Raw genomic sequence first — 16,291 nt, forward strand, 5'->3', positions numbered from 1 at the left:
TTTAAAGTTAAGCCATTAGATGACCACTTTACAATCACTTTCAATACGTACCCCAGTCCAATTCTGTGAAACCAACAGTTTAAGTCCTTGTAACACCTTCAATAGTTCAACTCTGAATGAAATACCTACTCCAACTAATCTATAGAAACTCTATCCAATTCTGTGAAGCCAACTACTCCATAGAACTTAATTGATGGAGTCAATCCCAAGATTACTCAGAAAAGCAACCATGAAATTTGGATTTAAAACATTTGAATTGGCTTCCGATTAATAATTCTCCTTGAAGGCCACAACCCATGAGCTCAATTTCCCAATAACAACTCTAATCAATTCATCAATCCGGTAATGAATCCCTTGTAAACCTCTCTTGTTTCTTTTAGTCCAAACTGTTCACATCATAGAGCAGCAATTAGAGTCTAAGTTTGTTTACCCACTGAAGTCAAATCTCATACACCGTCAATTAATCAATAAACAAATAATATAAACTCAGCTTTCTGGACACATTGAATAGGCAAGGTCTTGAATTAGAGCACTTCTTCTGATAAAGAAATCCTTAGTTAGATCTTTCCAGATAACAGTAGACCAAAGCAGAAAACTGATTCTAGAGCTCCAAATTTGTCTACTAGGAAAGTTGCCTTAGATAGCAAGGAGAAGATTTATAGCCATTGAACTCATCAACTCTCCAACATCAATACCCACCCATATATTGGCATCAATTCCGAATTAGCACTTACCCCAACTGTAGGATGGATATAAGATTTATTGGGTTGGACTGAAACAAAAAATGTCCACACATAAAGTTGTGCTGGTCAGCGCTTATTAATTTTCTACATTAAGATATTGCCTTTGCATGGGTAATGGTTCATAGCCTTCTTTCTTATTTTGCATTTTTAATTATAACATGTTAGAACTGTTTTTGTATCCTTTAAATTGGTATAAACTAAAATATCATGAAAACTGAAATTTGAATTAAAGTTAAGCTTATAATCGTGTTATATGTTGAGATTTTTTTAATTTAATTGAGTCCCGGTTCAAATACCCCATTGGGCCATTCTACTAGTATTTATATAAATATATATATAAAACATAAGTTAGGTCAGATCTTTTTCAAATCGGATATCCGAATTCAAGCGGGGTGATTCGAATTCAACCAAACATATCCGATCCATTTGCACCCTAATCCTGATTAGCAATTTATTTACAGTACATTTTACAGCATTTTCAATTTTTATTCATTATCGTCGATGGAAAATTTTCCAGATATTGTGAGAGATGACGTGGCAGAATCTAGGCCTTAGAAACCATTCGGAAAGCTCCAAACAGAGAGACGATCTTTTGGTTTCTTCTAGAATCATCCATCTCTCCTCTGCGTACCCCTTAAACCCTGTACATAGTGGGTTTTACCTTTCTCGTTCTCACCAGCCTCATCTACATTTCCGCCAAAAAGAGAAGGAGAAGAATTGGTTTAGAACCATTCTATTTCTATAAACTTTAGAAGGGTTCAAATGGCGCCCGTTCTAAGTAGGGGCTTGGCAGCATCTTCTATAGCTTCTCTTCCTTCGTCATCGTTTTCAGTGAAGAACCAAATTAAAGTCTTGAATTTGAGAACTTCTTTTATACCCCGAAACATTTCGAGACATGGGTTTCCTGGTCGTGGACTGAAATGGAAATTCGAGAGGAAAAACAACCGATTGGCTGTCCGATGTGAGGCGGCTGTGGCTGAGAAAGAAGCCGAGGACAGCTCCGGCGAGAAGTTTGAGTACCAGGCAGAGGTAGGTTCCCCATCTGTTATTTGGTCTCTATTGTTTCCATTGCCCCATTGACACTTGGGTGTTGAATTCCAAGTGTTTGGTTCGATTCAGAAGGGGAGCTTGATGGGTCTTGTCATTATGTAGATAGTGACTATATCTCTATCTGGCTATTGGAGAAAAGATAAAAGATTAAAAGCAAATTCCTTTTAAGCATGTTTTGGAACTTTGGGAGTGTCATCATGGATAAGGTTGTTTCTCCTTCTTTTCCTTCTTCTTCGTCCCGAATTGTGGTTGTAATTTTTAAAGGGGCATTAGCATGTTTTGGTATTTTAGGCTTTTCGCTATCATTATTTATGGCATGTGGACAGTTATCTCATAAGTCATGGCTTCTGAAAATTTGAATTAATTGCAGGTTAGTCGACTACTGGACTTGATAGTTCATAGTTTATATAGTCACAAGGAAGTATTTCTTCGAGAGCTGGTGAGGTAGGTATCATAACCGTGCATTATTGATATAACTATATCTCACTTTGGTGATATATATTTGTTTTATTTTTATTTCTGAGCTAGCACTCTAAGCATTTATTGCCATATTGTAGAAGGTAGACATTCGAATAAATGTTTTGTTCGAGGGATCTGTCTGGAAGAGCTCTAGCATTTAGCCTTTAAAACTGACGTTTTCTTTTGCTTTACTTGCATCTCCATTTACTCCTAAGATCGCTAATTAGTAATTACATTTTTTTGTTTGCTCTTTTTTTTTTTTTTTTTTTTTTTTTTTCTGTTGCTCTCTTATCACTATTTTATGTTTTATGTTTTTGCCCTTTTCAGTAATGCAAGTGATGCGCTAGATAAGTTGAGATTTTTAAGTGTGACCGAACCTTCTCTTCTTGGAGATGCTGGTGAATTGGAGATACGCATCAAGCCTGATCCAGACAATGGGACCATCACCGTAACGTATATTAGCTTCAACCATTTTATTTTCTTCCCTGATCAATGAGAGGTTTTACTACTGGTTAAGACTTAAGAGGATACTGGTATTGGAATGAGAGGTTTTACTTATATGCCTTTCTTGAAATTGCAGAGATACTGGTATTGGAATGACCAAAGAAGAGCTCATTGACTGCCTAGGAACTATTGCACAGAGTGGGACCTCAAAATTCTTGAAGGCTCTGAAGGTGTTCCCCCCTCATTTTACATTTTGTGCATAATATAACTGCATCTGTTCTTTAATGGACAGATATTTCTCTTCATTATTGCTCATTGAATCTTTTGCTCATGTAGGAGAATAAAGATGTTGGAGCAGATAATGGCTTGATTGGTCAGTTTGGTGTTGGATTCTATTCAGCGTTTCTTGTTTCTGAGAAGGTATATTTTGATCCTTAAGGCTGTGTTTGGTTTTATGGAAAAAATAGGGAAAGGAAGGAAAAGGTAGGGAAATCTATACAAGGTTTGTAAAGGTTTCCCAACTTTTCCCTTCCTTTCCTTACTTTTCTTTCAATCCAAACATAGCCTAAGTAGTTGGATTTATAGGGTTCCCTTAGAAACATTTGAGACAGCTTATTATGCATTGGCATTACATATATGAGTATACCTGATATTTTGTTTCTTTGATAAATCTCTCTTTTTTGGTATAGGTGGTTGTGTCTACAAAAAGCCCAAGGTCAGATAAGCAGTATGTCTGGGAAGCAGTGGCTGACAGTAGCTCATATGTTATCAGGGAAGAGACTGATCCTGAAAAACTTCTACGCCGTGGAACACAAATCACCCTCTATTTAAGGGTATCCTTTTGCCTCTGCTTCGTTTTTTAGTACTTGGATATCCCATGGATGCCCTTAAGTTTTGGCCACTTTCTCTTGCAGCCGGATGATAAATATGAATTCTCTGAGCCAAGCAGGATACAAGGTTTGGTGAAGAATTACTCTCAATTTGTTTCCTTCCCCATATACACATGGCAGGAAAAATCAAGGACTGTTGAGGTGAGTACATTGTTTTGATTTTCTGAAAAAGTATTCTTGCATTTGAATCCCCATAAAAGAAATGTTTTAATTAGATGATGACTGCATGATAGGTGGAAGAGGAGGAAGAAAAGGAGGGAGAAGAAGAGCCAGAGGTAAATTTTGGGGATCCTGCACCATCTATTTAACATATTCAGGCTAATGTTTTTTTACTTATTTCCAGGGTGAAAAGAAAAAGAAGAAGAAAACTGTGACTGAGAAATATTGGGACTGGGAATTAGCCAATGAAACAAAACCCATATGGGTAAGTCAAGTATTTGTCTTCATTGCAGCCTTAAGTCTTTTGTTAGCAGGACATCAACGTCTCCTTATTGAACCTTGGATTCATATAGGGATGGCAATTTCGTGGGAATTTTTGGGTATCCGACCCGTCCCGACCCTAATAGGACCCGTTTATCGAAACCCTATAGGGTTTGGGATTTTAGATTAAAACCCTATAGGGTTTGGGTTTTGACTTTAGGGTATTTGGTACCCAATACCCGGGATGCATAAGTATGAACCTATTAATCTATTATGTTATATATCATGCACAAATTTATAAATTTTAAGTACTAAGATAATTATTCTATTATTAATATTTTATTTTTATAAATTTCTTGGGACTAAAATCATAATTTGATGTAAATTTGGATTTGATAGATTGTTTATTTCATGTAGTTATAAAATGCTAATTTTAAATATTATTTCTTTTAATTTTTAGTTGAAATTGTTAATCATATACATGTATTGATTGTTTTGATAACACAAAAGTTAATAAAATCTATTTTATTTCACTAAATAACACAAAAGGCGAGATGGCTTAGTGGCTTAAAGTAGTGTTAAGAGATTTGGCGCTATCATTAATTGATCCAGGTTCAAGTCACACTATAAGCATTAAGAAACTTTTTTTTAGTTGAAAACGTTTGGTCAAGGGGTTTAACAGGTGGAACGGGTTTAACTGGTTTGGGACGGGATGGGTTTGGGAAATTGAGAGGAAAAGTTAGACGGGTTTGGGATCAGGGATACATAGGCGGGTTTGGGAATGGGTAGGGCAATTTGCACGGGTACCCTACCCATTGCCATTCCTAGGTTCATAGCAAGTTCTCGTTGCCCTATTTGGTTGACATACTAAGTTTTTTCTTGTTAAATTTGTTTGTTTTAGATGCGGAATGCAAAGGAAGTTGAGAAAGATGAATACCATGAATTCTACAAGAAGACATTTAATGAATTCTTGGATCCACTTGCATACACTCACTTTACCACTGAGGTATGGGATTTTCTTTTCATTGGGTATTGTACTGGGTTCTGGTTTAGGTTTAGTTTTTATGACTTCATTCTTAACAAATGTTCAGGGTGAAGTGGAATTTAGAAGTGTACTCTACATTCCTGGAATGGCACCTGTTAACAATGAGGACATGATAAATCCTAAGACAAAGAATATCCGCTTGTATGTCAAACGTGTATTCATTTCAGATGATTTTGATGGTGAACTGGTAAGTGTTTCTTTATAACGCTAGTATGTATGTATGTAGGTATAGTTTCTATAGTATTAACTGATATGTTTTTTTTTTTTTTTTTTTTTTCTTTATCTAGTTTCCACGGTACTTGGGTTTTGTAAAGGGTGTGGTGGATTCAGATGATCTTCCTCTCAATGTGTCTCGAGAGATACTTCAAGAGAGCCGAATAGTAAGTCAGAGCTTTTATTTCACATTAATGGATGTGATTATAGGTAATCCTTTGCTTAAAATCAAGGATTAAAATACCGATCAGGTGTATCATGTCTGTAACGGTGCATCCAGATACGCATGGATATGCCGATACAAATACATTTTTAAACATTTAAAACTTTAAAATACTTGGTTGGGACTCTAATGTTTAAAACTTTAAACATAATCTCCATTATGCTTACAAAAGTTTCCACCCTCTTCATGATTCAAGGACTCAAGCTACTGTTTAGTTCCTCATCATTTATTTTGCTTATCTTCAATATATATTGGCAGGTAAGAATTATGAGAAAGAGACTTGTTAGAAAGACATTTGACATGATTCAGGATATCTCTGAAAGCGAGAACAAAGAGGTAAGCAACGAATGCTGAATGAAGCCCAGATATGGTCTTTGCAGTTTTCATTCGGGGAGTTTCATTGGTATGGTTTTGTTGTCTAACATGTTGCAGGATTATAAGAAATTCTGGGAGAACTTTGGAAAGCTTCTTAAGTTGGGATGCATTGAGGATTCGGGAAATCACAAGCGTCTGATACCCTTGCTGCGGTTTTACTCTTCCAAAAGTGAGGAAGAACTTATTAGCTTAGATAACTATGTTGAAAATATGGGTGAGAACCAAAAGGCTATCTATTACTTGGCAACAGACAGTTTGAAAAGTGCAAAAACTGCTCCATTCTTGGAGAAATTGGTGCAAAAGGATATTGAGGTATGCATTTAAAATGAAACTAAGCGATGCTACACTAACAACAAAGAGAGCTTTTACAATTTTCTTTTTCCTAAATTAAGCACCAAATATAGACTTTAAATGCCATTGCCTTAAATATAGAAGTACAGAAATATCCAACTAACAAGCAAGCCATTGATGAAGTTGCCATCCAGAACCTTCAGAGATTTTAATCTCCAAACTAACCAAGTTATTGATATTTTTTAATCCCAAATTCTAAAGAGAACATCCTTTAGGAGACTTTGCGTTAAAATTGTTTGAAGTATAAATCTGAATGTTACTTATTATTATTTTTTAAATAATAAAAGAAAAGTTATGATTATATTGTAAATACTAGTGATGATTTTCTAGTAAGCAAAATAAATGAAAAAATGAGAAGAAACAATGAAATGCCTATTTGATTTCAAATTTAACTTATTGGATACTGTAGGTCCAGTTCTTTTTCTGCTGGACGATTAACATGGTTTCCTGCATTGTAGGTTTTGTATCTAATAGAGCCCATCGATGAAGTTGCCATCCAGAACCTGCAGACCTACAAGGAAAAGAAATTTGTTGATATCAGCAAGGAAGATCTTGAGTTGGGTTAGTATGATAGCAATATGATTAAATTGGATATATTTCACAAGTGCATTTCTCTTTTTGGTTAATCTCTCCAGGTAGTCATGACATAAAATATTATATTAGGTGATGAGGATGAAGTTAAAGAAAGGGAAACCAAACAAGAGTACAATCTTCTTTGCGACTGGATAAAGCAACAACTTGGTGATAAGGTAGCTAAAGTGCAAGTGTCAAAGCGTCTTAGTTCATCCCCCTGTGTGCTTGTTTCTGGCAAGTTTGGGTGGTCTGCTAATATGGAAAGGTTGATGATCATGACTTTTCTTCACCTTGAGTTTAATCTTATTCATCAGATGAATCTCTTGTTTTCATCAACTTTTCACTAAAATAAGGTCTTTTCTTTACAAGGCTTATGAAAGCACAGACCCTTGGAGACGCTTCAAGCTTGGAGTTCATGAGGGGGCGGAGAATATTAGAGATCAATCCAGATCATCCCATCATTAAAGATCTAAATGTAAGACCATACTCCTACAGCTAGGGTTCTTGAGTCTATGATATTGCTAATTCAGAACAATCTGCAATTATTTAGTTGTTTAATTCAGAACAAACATGATGCTTTGCTTTTTGCAAGTAATAAAAAAATTATTAATATTTAAGAATGTGTATTTAAATATTTACAAAGCACTAGAGCCTTTGAGCTCTACACCTAGAGCATAAAATCACCTATTGACATAAGATGACAAACACATTTTGCTTCCTTGTGCTTTTAGAAAACTCCAACTAGTACATGACTTGATCTAAAGGCTACACCAACCGAGAGGTGGCTTGTTGGTGTGTTAGATGGTTTGCTCCAGCATTGACGTGGAATTGATTCCCGCAACCACCAATTTGGGGAAAAGGGGGGTTATTAGTAGTGTGTGGCACCAAATACCTAAAAAAAAAAAAAGATCTGAAGGCTACATAAGTATTTTAGGTGGGGTTGCCCATTCTTAGTATAATCTTGGATTTGGTTATTTGCTCTTCATTTTTTTTTTTTAATTTTATCTGGATTTCCTTCACAAATTTTGGGTGGTATTGTTGTGGCCCTACTCATCCCAACTAAGAAGGAGATTAACTCAAGATGGCAAACTATTCTTGTGAAGGTTCCAGTTCCTATGAAACAGGTTTACTTTTGCAATGTGAAGGGTTCAAAACCTCATGTTTTGTTTTGATGGTCTTATTTGGGTGCAACCCATTATTAACAAACGGGCACACTCAGTCTACAGTGTTAGCGTTTTCTAACTACTGCTGTTCATGTGACTTGCAGGCTGCATGCAAGAATGCTCCAGAAAGTACAGAAGCCAGAAGAGCTGTCGACCTACTATATGATACAGCCTTGATTTCCAGTGGGTTCACTGTAAGTACTATAATACAAATTTTCTGTGTGTCTAATGATTTCATTTGCCTTCCTAATGCACGAGTATCTTGTTTTCTTGCTTGTTCCAATCTCTTTTCTAACTTTTGTTCCACATTTAAATGGCATAGCCTGACAGTCCAGCTGAGTTGGGTAACAAGATATATGAGATGATGGCGATTGCCCTTGGCGGGAAATGGGGGAGATCAGAATTGGGAGAGGGAGAGACAGGAGATGCCCCTCTTGAATCTGATGCAGACGGTGATGTTGATACCTCGGTGACAGAAGTGGTTGAACCATCGGAAGTGAGGGCAGAGAGCGATCCCTGGAAGGATTAATATTCTTTTGATGGCTATGACGGTTGTTTGTTTTGGCATTGTTTGTGATTCTTGGAGGCCATGTACAGAAACGTTTAGATGGAGGCATAATGGGTTAAAAATTCAGAGTGGTTAGGTAAAATGCTAAAAATCAATGCTCCTTTGTGAAGGATATTAACGAAAATAATATATGAGATCTTAATACAAATATGTTTTACTTAGGCTCTACTTTTTTTTCTTTGGTTGGTACAAATGCATCAGAACTGTAAAATTTGGTTGGTTTTTGTTTCGAGTTTTATTCAAGGTTGAAGGTATCAACACAGGCCGATATGCGGTAGGGTGTATTGGCCTGTATTGGCGCTTTTTTTTTTTTAATGTTTTATTTATTTTTTATTTTCAAAACCAGTTAGAGGGGCCAGTTTAAGTCCCGGCTACCCTGACCTGATACAATCCCAATAAGGGTGTATTGGAAAATTATCGGCATGATACATATGGATACTTTGAATCTTGGTTTTATTCTACGTTGTTTTAGGTTTCATTCTACTTTATCTATACAGTAAATAACCAAAATAAAGCAAAGCTACATTTAAAACAAGAGTAAACCAGAATTAGCTTTCAATTCATACCTTTAAACATGTGCAAATTAAATTGCATTGCCAACAAACTAGGTCGGGTCAGTGATCAATGTCAGCCCAGACGTAAACTCCTCATTCCATTATTTAGCATATTAACTCTCTATCTTAAAGGTATTATCATATTCATTACTGTAATGAAAATTCACATATTTATAGTTATGTTGTGTATTATTGGCTCGCTTATGAAGCTAGAAGTTATTGTGCGGCATTGTGTTGTGCATCTATATATAAGTGGCTGTTAGATAAAGGCCGAAAATAGTTTAAATTCTGGAAGTTATTTTCAGTTCACTCTTCCCGAAGGCATTGTGTTCTGTTTTTATTTTATCTTTATATTTAGTTTTTAAAGAGGTAAATTCTTTAGTGGCTGGAACCAAAGCTAAAAGTTGGTCGGGTCATTATATCTTTCATTTTTTATGGCAACTAAAATACAAAACAGTAAGTCATTCAATTCAGCAACTTTAGCCATTATCAAATGGTCGGTCCGCAAGGCTATTGCCCAATTCTCAACTTCCCTTTGATAGCTCATTTCAGGGATAGGGTTTAAACGCTACATGGATCATCCAAAACTGCTTGGACACCAAGTAGGAGTTTTTATAAACTATCAAAGGGAAACCGCACCTGCAAATGGATCAAGATTGGATTGAGTATACTTGATCCAAATTTGATTTGTTTGTATTTAGATTTAAATAAAAAATTTCTCTCACATTTAGGTTTTGAAATCCGATTGAATTTAGATCATAAACAGATATTAATAAATAATACTGATGAATTAAATTAAAGATAATAAAAAATGTTCTATATTATTAAAAAAATAAATGAAAATGACTGATATTGTATATCATGCACAAATTAACATGGTGTTTGGCACTGAAACATTTCACAAGTGGACCCCGACTTGCAAGTGATTAGTTCCACTTGTATTTTTTTTTTTTTTGAAAAAACTGGATGTTGATTAATTAGGTGTTTAAAGTGATTTGACTTATTATTATAATATGTTTAGAACGATAATTATTTGACATCTCAAAAAAATGTTTGGGTTTTTTAAATTTCAATCTTCCATGTCACCAAGGCGATTTAGGATCACCAAGGCAATTCAAGAAACATCATTTTGATGTTTCAAAAAACCCTCTTTAAAAAATTCATCTTTTCTCCAATTCCAAAACTAATCATTATAAAATCGTTTTCTTTTTGAAAAATAAGATTGTCAAATACGATTTTCTTGCCAATTTGATATAATTGCTGATGTGGCACGCATGACACAAGACACGTAACGCTTGTAAAATGCTCCGCTGCCAAACACCCATTGAATCAATGTTAAACGGATCAAATCGGGCACTCGTCCCGATTACAAACGGATCGAATTCGAACCCTAATCCGGATCGAGATCAAGTTCGAGTACGGATCCATAAGGGCTGTTGTGTAATTACATGTCTCTTCAAGCCAAATCAAGTGCCCTAACCAGTGATTTTTCGCGGTACTCTCCAGCAATATAATTCCGTTTCCTCAGTCCGGTGTACTGGGCTGAAAGTCCATCGACTCTATACTATACAGAAACATTTCATCTCTTATCTTTTTCTTGAAATAGATATGTTCTCCAAAAGACGCCTGAACTGAAACACCTGAACCATCAATGGTAACATACATTTTTTTTTTCATTGCTTCTATTTCTACTACCACCACCATTACGGTTTCCGCTTCTAACTCCTTTTTTTTTTTTTTTTTTTTTCTGTTCTTTAATTTAAACTTGAATTTAGAGGCTTTCACTTGTGAAGCGATTTTAGAAATCCTTTATGGCGCTACAGCTTCATAGGTTGTTCGCCACAAGTTACTTACACGAGAAACTTTCCAGTCCATCTCGCCTTCTCTTCATGGTAACGCTTCTCCAAGTTTGCTCCTTTCCCTCAATATTCTTTTTCCTTTTTATTCCTCAATTTTCCTTTTTGGAGGGTTAAAGTTTTGATTGTTTGACTGAATTAATGCGTTGGCACAACAAAATTGCACCAATGTTTCGACTTTCAATTATAATTTTCATTTTTTCAAGTTAGCTTTGAGTCGGAGGTTCTAATTCATGGAACAAGGTGAATGCGAGAATAGGGAAGAATTATCTGTAGATAATTTGTTCTGTTCTTCTGGGCATCACTCATAGCTGTACTATTCTTATTTCCCTGCGGCCGATAAAAACACTTGTGGAAATGACTCAGTTGCTACTCTGTTTTCTAATTGTGAACCATTTGACTATTAATTGTATGGACTCAACATTAAACATCATCGCAGTAATATTAATTTCTAGTAATTATTTTATTTCCTTGGATTTGCATTGCAGTCTCAATACAGGGCACTTCAGAATTACCCAAGTACTTGCATGCCATGTTCACCATTTGGTGATGGTTATAAATATGGAAAACTCGTTCAGATTAAATTCAGAATGGCTAGGGAGCCTCTCAGGATTGCTACAGATCGATTAAAAGAATTAAGCTTCAAGTTTAAACGAGATTCCTTTCTTCTGGGGAGTGTTACTGATGGGTGCAGGCATGAGGCGCCTGTTACTTTTCAGTCTTACTTAAGAGATGGGTTTCCATATACCATGAAAGCCAGGAACATTTTCTCCAATAGATGTTTAGATGGTAATTTTAGATTGAGTTCATCTTCTCATCAATGTGCTGTTAGAAGGTTTTCTTCGGTTCGTGCTAAGCAAAAAGCTCACCTTTCAAGAACGACGACAAATAGAAATGATAATGTGTCTGGGGGAGATGCAAAGTTTAGAGGCAAACAATTTTACTTCAAACATATTCATAGGTTTCAGAAGCAGGCAAAGCCATTTGCTGTTTGCAGCAGTGGTTCTAATGGAGGTGTAGAGGTTGGAGTTTCCAGTAAGCCTGTCAAAAAGCGCTCCTCTAGTGCTAAGAAATTGGCTGTGAAAACTACTGATATGGTGAATCTCAAAGTGGAGTTAAGTGGAGATGGGATCAAGGAAGGAGCATCAGAATCATCTGTTTCAACTTCAGTTAAGAGTGACAGTAATAACCCACAAACTAGAACTAAAGGGAAAAGGAAACAGCAGCTGGCAAGTAAGAAAGATAATGGACAATTTTCTGGAACTAATTTGTCTTCTGGTGTGGCACAGTCCAAGGGTTCTAAAAGTGCATCTCAAATAAAGAAGGCTAATGCCAAAGCTCTCCAATCCTCTCAGGCTTCTGAAGTATGTGTTATTAAGTGCTTTTTTTCCTTGAAGCTTAGGTTTTAGAACTCTACCCGAAATCTTTGTTCTAACTAAAGATGATTATTTTTCAGATTCTTCCAGTTGGAGAGACACCCTTGGCAGAAAATACTTCCTCTACAGACAACCTGTCCAAGAAGACAACAAAGAACTCTACTGGCAGGGATAAACCTGAAAAAAAAGGTAGAGTGGTGAAATCAAGTAAGGCCCTCTCAGAAAAGAGCAAAAGTGCACAGAAAATTTCCTCTAGTACTGAGTTGCCACAGGTGCAAAAAATGGAGGGTAAAATAAAGTCTTATGCAAGGACTTTCAGGCCATTACATCCTCCCACAGGCAAATCTGTTGTTGTGGTAGAGTCTGTTACGAAAGCAAAGGTTATTCAGGACTACCTTGGGCATATGTTTGAAGTCCTGCCTAGCTATGGTCATGTAAGGGACTTAGCTGGTCGGTCAGGATCTGTGCGGCCTGATGATGACTTCAGCATGGTGTGGGAGGTTCCATCTGCTGCTTGGACTCATCTTAAGAGTATTAAGGTTGCACTGAATGGGTAAAACTCATCTCCTTATTCTTGCAAGCCAGTTTTTTGTCTATCCTTTGAATTGTCTTTTCTGCATGGCTTTTCTTTACTAACATCTCCTTACATCCTTTCCATTAGACTAAAATGTATCATGGAAATTTTTATGATTGACCATCTTAATTAAATTGAGGGTGTAACTCTTAGCTTTTCAATATTACTTTGTGGTTGTTAATGATTATGAATTGTTCTAGAACTTGACATCTGATTATGATTCTGATGCTTCACATTTTAATTTTGGTTGAACTCATTTCTCAGAGCAGAAAATCTTATCCTTGCTTCTGATCCCGATCGTGAAGGAGAGGCAATTGCTTGGCACATTACTGAGATGTTGCAACAACAAGGTGCATTACATGGTGACATTACAGTAGCAAGGGTTGTCTTTCATGAAATAACTGAGTCGTCCATCAAGAGTGCTCTTCAGGCTCCACGAGATATTGATGCAAACTTGGTTCATGCTTATCTTGCACGACGTGCTCTTGATTATTTGATCGGGTTCAGCATATCACCACTATTATGGAGGAAATTACCTGCTTGCCAGTCAGCTGGGCGTGTTCAATCTGCAGCTTTATCCCTCATATGTGATAGAGAAATGGAAATAGAAGAATTTAAACCACAGGAATATTGGACTGTAGAAGTAGAGTTTAACAAAAGGGAACTAGGTTCCTTGGAAAATGTCTCTTCTTTCCCATCACACTTGACCTATTTTGATCTAAAAAAACTGGGACAGCTCTCCATTGGCTCTTTTGCAGAGGCAAAGTTAATCGAACAGAAGATTACATCATCCACATTTGAGGTGCTGCGCTCTAAAAGAAGCAAAATGCGGAAAAATCCCCCACCACCTTATATAACATCAACACTTCAGCAGGATGCTGCAAATAAATTATGCTTTACAGCCACATACACAATGAAGGTGAGCATAAAAAATTCATTTGTTGTTCTCATGTGTCTCCTTCTGTTTTTCTTGTATTTGCATTTTCTGCAGTGCTTTTTGTAAGGATGGAATTTTTTGAAGCTTCATGTTTGAATATTCTATAAAGAAGAAAAAACAAGATCGCTTTGATGCTGCAAAATAACAAGATGGACTAAAAAAGAACATTTTATGGTCACCTTGAATATGAACATGATGAACAGATGCATAATCCATTCATTTTTCTATATCAATTTTGTTAAACTTAAGAAAAAAAGAAAATACAAGAAGTTTCTAATAAATATGGATGAACAGAAGCAGTAATACTGATGCTCCATTCCAAGCATCTTATGGAGCAATTAAATCCTTCAGCAGCTTGAGATGGGAAGAAGTTGCATGTGGTAGATTATACATACAAGTCCAAGGGAACTTGTTGAAACTAGTATGCAAATGTCTTTTCTGGTGCGCTTCTACTAACTTCGTGATATGCAGTTCTGACTTCAGGAACCAAGGTTGGATATAAATGGTTCTCTCTTTGCATTGGTTGGATTGTAAGTCTAAGCTGAATTTTGTAGGTTATTGTCATTGGATTGGAGTGAGCTTTTGTAAAAAGATGTTGGCGATGAGACATATATAGTATGTGTTTGGTTCCGTTTACGTTTATTGAGTAAACAGTGCCACATAGGTGCCCCATCAGCAAAGGCCTCATTAATTGCATCCATATGTTTGCAAAAGCCAACATCGATTTCTGTGCGCCTCTCCTGTTTCAGGAAGCTTCATTTTGGAGCTTCCCCCAATGGGTAGGCGTTTATTGCACCTTTGTTGATGTGGTGCCTAGTGGCGCCTATGTGTCATAAACACCCTCGTTAATTGCTTTTCTCTGTTTTGCAGCCACACAAGTACAAAACGTTTATTCAATAAACGTAAACGGAACCAAACACATACATAGTTTTTTTGGAAGAAAGATCAAGTGTTATATTAAAAAATATAAGGGCTCTCCCAATATTGTTTACAAGACACCTATGCAGTGAGTGTTTGTACTATATGACCTTTACAAAACCAAACAATCATCTATAGTAGCAATGTAGCATCATCACCCACTTGGGGGGTCGTTTGATAACAGCTGAAGTAGATGAACTGAATGACTTATTGATTTGTCTTTTAGTGGATAAAAGTATTAAATAATAAGATATTTGAAGGTACAATAATCAATCCACCATCAGCTTCAGCAATTAAGGAGATAACAATCTCCATAATTACTAATCCACTTAAATACAAAGCAATAAGTCATTCGGCTCAGCCAGTTCAGCTGTTATCAAATGGCCCCTTAGTATAAACCCCAGATCATCAAGATGTGTATCTCTAAACTCCTTTCTCACTGCAATCCATGATCTGATGCTGTCTACGGGTGAAGTTGATATTATATCATTTTTTGATCCTGACATAAAGCTTCCTGGGTCTGGGTAAATTTGATGGAAGTCAATTGAAATTTGAAACTTGAGATAAAGCCATGTAGTCTAGATTTTCGAGGAATATTTTCGACTTTTGAGATATCTGGTTTTGTGTCTTTTACTGACAAATATACATCTTCAGGTGCTATGGCAAAGATTATGAAGGTCTTGGCATTTCTTCATTCTTTTAACCACAACTTGAGAATCATTGTTTATTTTTTGAATTGAAAAAGACTGTCTAGAAAGTTTTTTTTTTTTTTTAATTTTTTTGTATTTGTTATCTGTTACTCTTTCTGTCAAAGTGGTCAAAACAGGGATTATGATGAACAGTAGAAATAGATGAGTTGGATGAGAATAGAAAGAATGTTTTTCCTTTCTTTTTTTTTTTTTTTTCCTGCAGGAGCCAGATCAAGGCAATGTACTCAGATCTTTTTTATCAATAACCATCAATTTTATTACAGTGAAATATACATATTTACATGAACCTGTTTAGAGATAAGGTGTCTTAGCTCTTCCTTTATTTACAATTGTGCCCAAAACATTTGATCTCTTCCCACCCCTTGCTTTGATGAGCATCAGCCATGCTGTGATATGCCCTTTGAACCTATTGAACTCTCACCTCCATACCTCTAGTCAGCTACCTAAGTTTATTTTTATTTTATTTAATTTCATTTCTATAAGACCACAAAAACCTCTCTATTATGCACCTTTCTTATAACCAAATTTGAATTTACAACAATCAATTTCTTCACATTCAATTGCTTTGCGCTTTGCACACCCTCCATTGCTGCCATAATTTCAGCCCTCAATGTGTCTTCTACCCCAGTTGGACCCGAGAATAATGTAATAATGTGACCTTTATCATTTCTGAAAGGACCTTCCACTCATGATGACCCTGGATTCCCCATACTATTGCCATCAGAGTTAAAGTTTTAAGGACTCCCTATCAGGAATGATCCAACTCCTGCAGATTATGGCCTGTTTGGTTGATGTGTTTGCCACTTCCACTTTCTAATGATGTCATATGTTGAAAAGGATAATTGATAA

General features: G+C 36.1%; 2 protein-coding genes across 3 annotated transcripts in view; both read left to right on the top strand.

Annotated features, from left to right (window-relative positions):
• Positions 1 to 1,228: 1,228 nt before the first annotated feature.
• Positions 1,229 to 8,685, top strand: LOC148854593 (heat shock protein 90-5, chloroplastic). Of its 2 annotated transcripts, XM_088982784.1 has the most exons (20): positions 1,412 to 1,772; positions 1,896 to 1,999; positions 2,164 to 2,237; positions 2,580 to 2,705; positions 2,833 to 2,926; positions 3,033 to 3,116; positions 3,386 to 3,529; positions 3,611 to 3,727; positions 3,820 to 3,861; positions 3,930 to 4,010; positions 4,908 to 5,012; positions 5,098 to 5,238; positions 5,339 to 5,431; positions 5,746 to 5,823; positions 5,920 to 6,174; positions 6,672 to 6,774; positions 6,877 to 7,051; positions 7,156 to 7,261; positions 8,054 to 8,143; positions 8,272 to 8,685. In XM_088982784.1, exons 2-20 carry the CDS (start codon positions 1,964 to 1,966, stop codon positions 8,476 to 8,478), a joined length of 2,151 nt encoding a protein of 716 aa, XP_088838910.1. In that variant the 5' UTR covers positions 1,412 to 1,772; positions 1,896 to 1,963; the 3' UTR covers positions 8,479 to 8,685. The 2 variants fall into 2 exon arrangements, with proteins under 2 accessions (XP_088838909.1, XP_088838910.1); XM_088982783.1 differs by lacking the exon at positions 1,896 to 1,999 and having other exon boundaries at positions 1,229 to 1,772.
• A 1,852-nt stretch (positions 8,686 to 10,537) lies between these two features.
• LOC148854594 (DNA topoisomerase, type IA, core) overlaps positions 10,538 to 16,291 on the top strand; it is an 89,781-nt gene continuing 84,027 nt past the window's right edge. The window contains exons 1-5 of the mRNA XM_088986488.1: positions 10,538 to 10,725; positions 10,847 to 10,963; positions 11,416 to 12,291; positions 12,384 to 12,856; positions 13,142 to 13,796. Of these exons, the coding sequence (XP_088842614.1) occupies positions 10,883 to 10,963; positions 11,416 to 12,291; positions 12,384 to 12,856; positions 13,142 to 13,796 (2,085 nt within the window). The 5' untranslated portion in view covers positions 10,538 to 10,725; positions 10,847 to 10,882. The remainder of the gene's footprint in view (positions 10,726 to 10,846; positions 10,964 to 11,415; positions 12,292 to 12,383; positions 12,857 to 13,141; positions 13,797 to 16,291) is intronic.

The sequence above is a fragment of the Nelumbo lutea genome, chromosome 4 (assembly GCF_056320005.1).
Source record: "Nelumbo lutea isolate HS-2025 chromosome 4, American lotus-T2T, whole genome shotgun sequence".
In the NCBI taxonomy this organism is placed as follows: Eukaryota; Viridiplantae; Streptophyta; class Magnoliopsida; order Proteales; family Nelumbonaceae; genus Nelumbo; species Nelumbo lutea.

Coding starts and splice junctions, on each gene's coding strand:
- LOC148854593 (XM_088982783.1), top strand. CDS start 1,506: ATGGCGCCCGTTCTAAGTAGGGGCTTGGCAGCATCTTCTATAGCTTCT. Junction 3,728..3,819: donor AAAAATCAAGGACTGTTGAG/GTGAGTACATTG, acceptor ACTGCATGATAG/GTGGAAGAGGAGGAAGAAAA. Junction 5,432..5,745: donor TACTTCAAGAGAGCCGAATA/GTAAGTCAGAGC, acceptor ATATATTGGCAG/GTAAGAATTATGAGAAAGAG.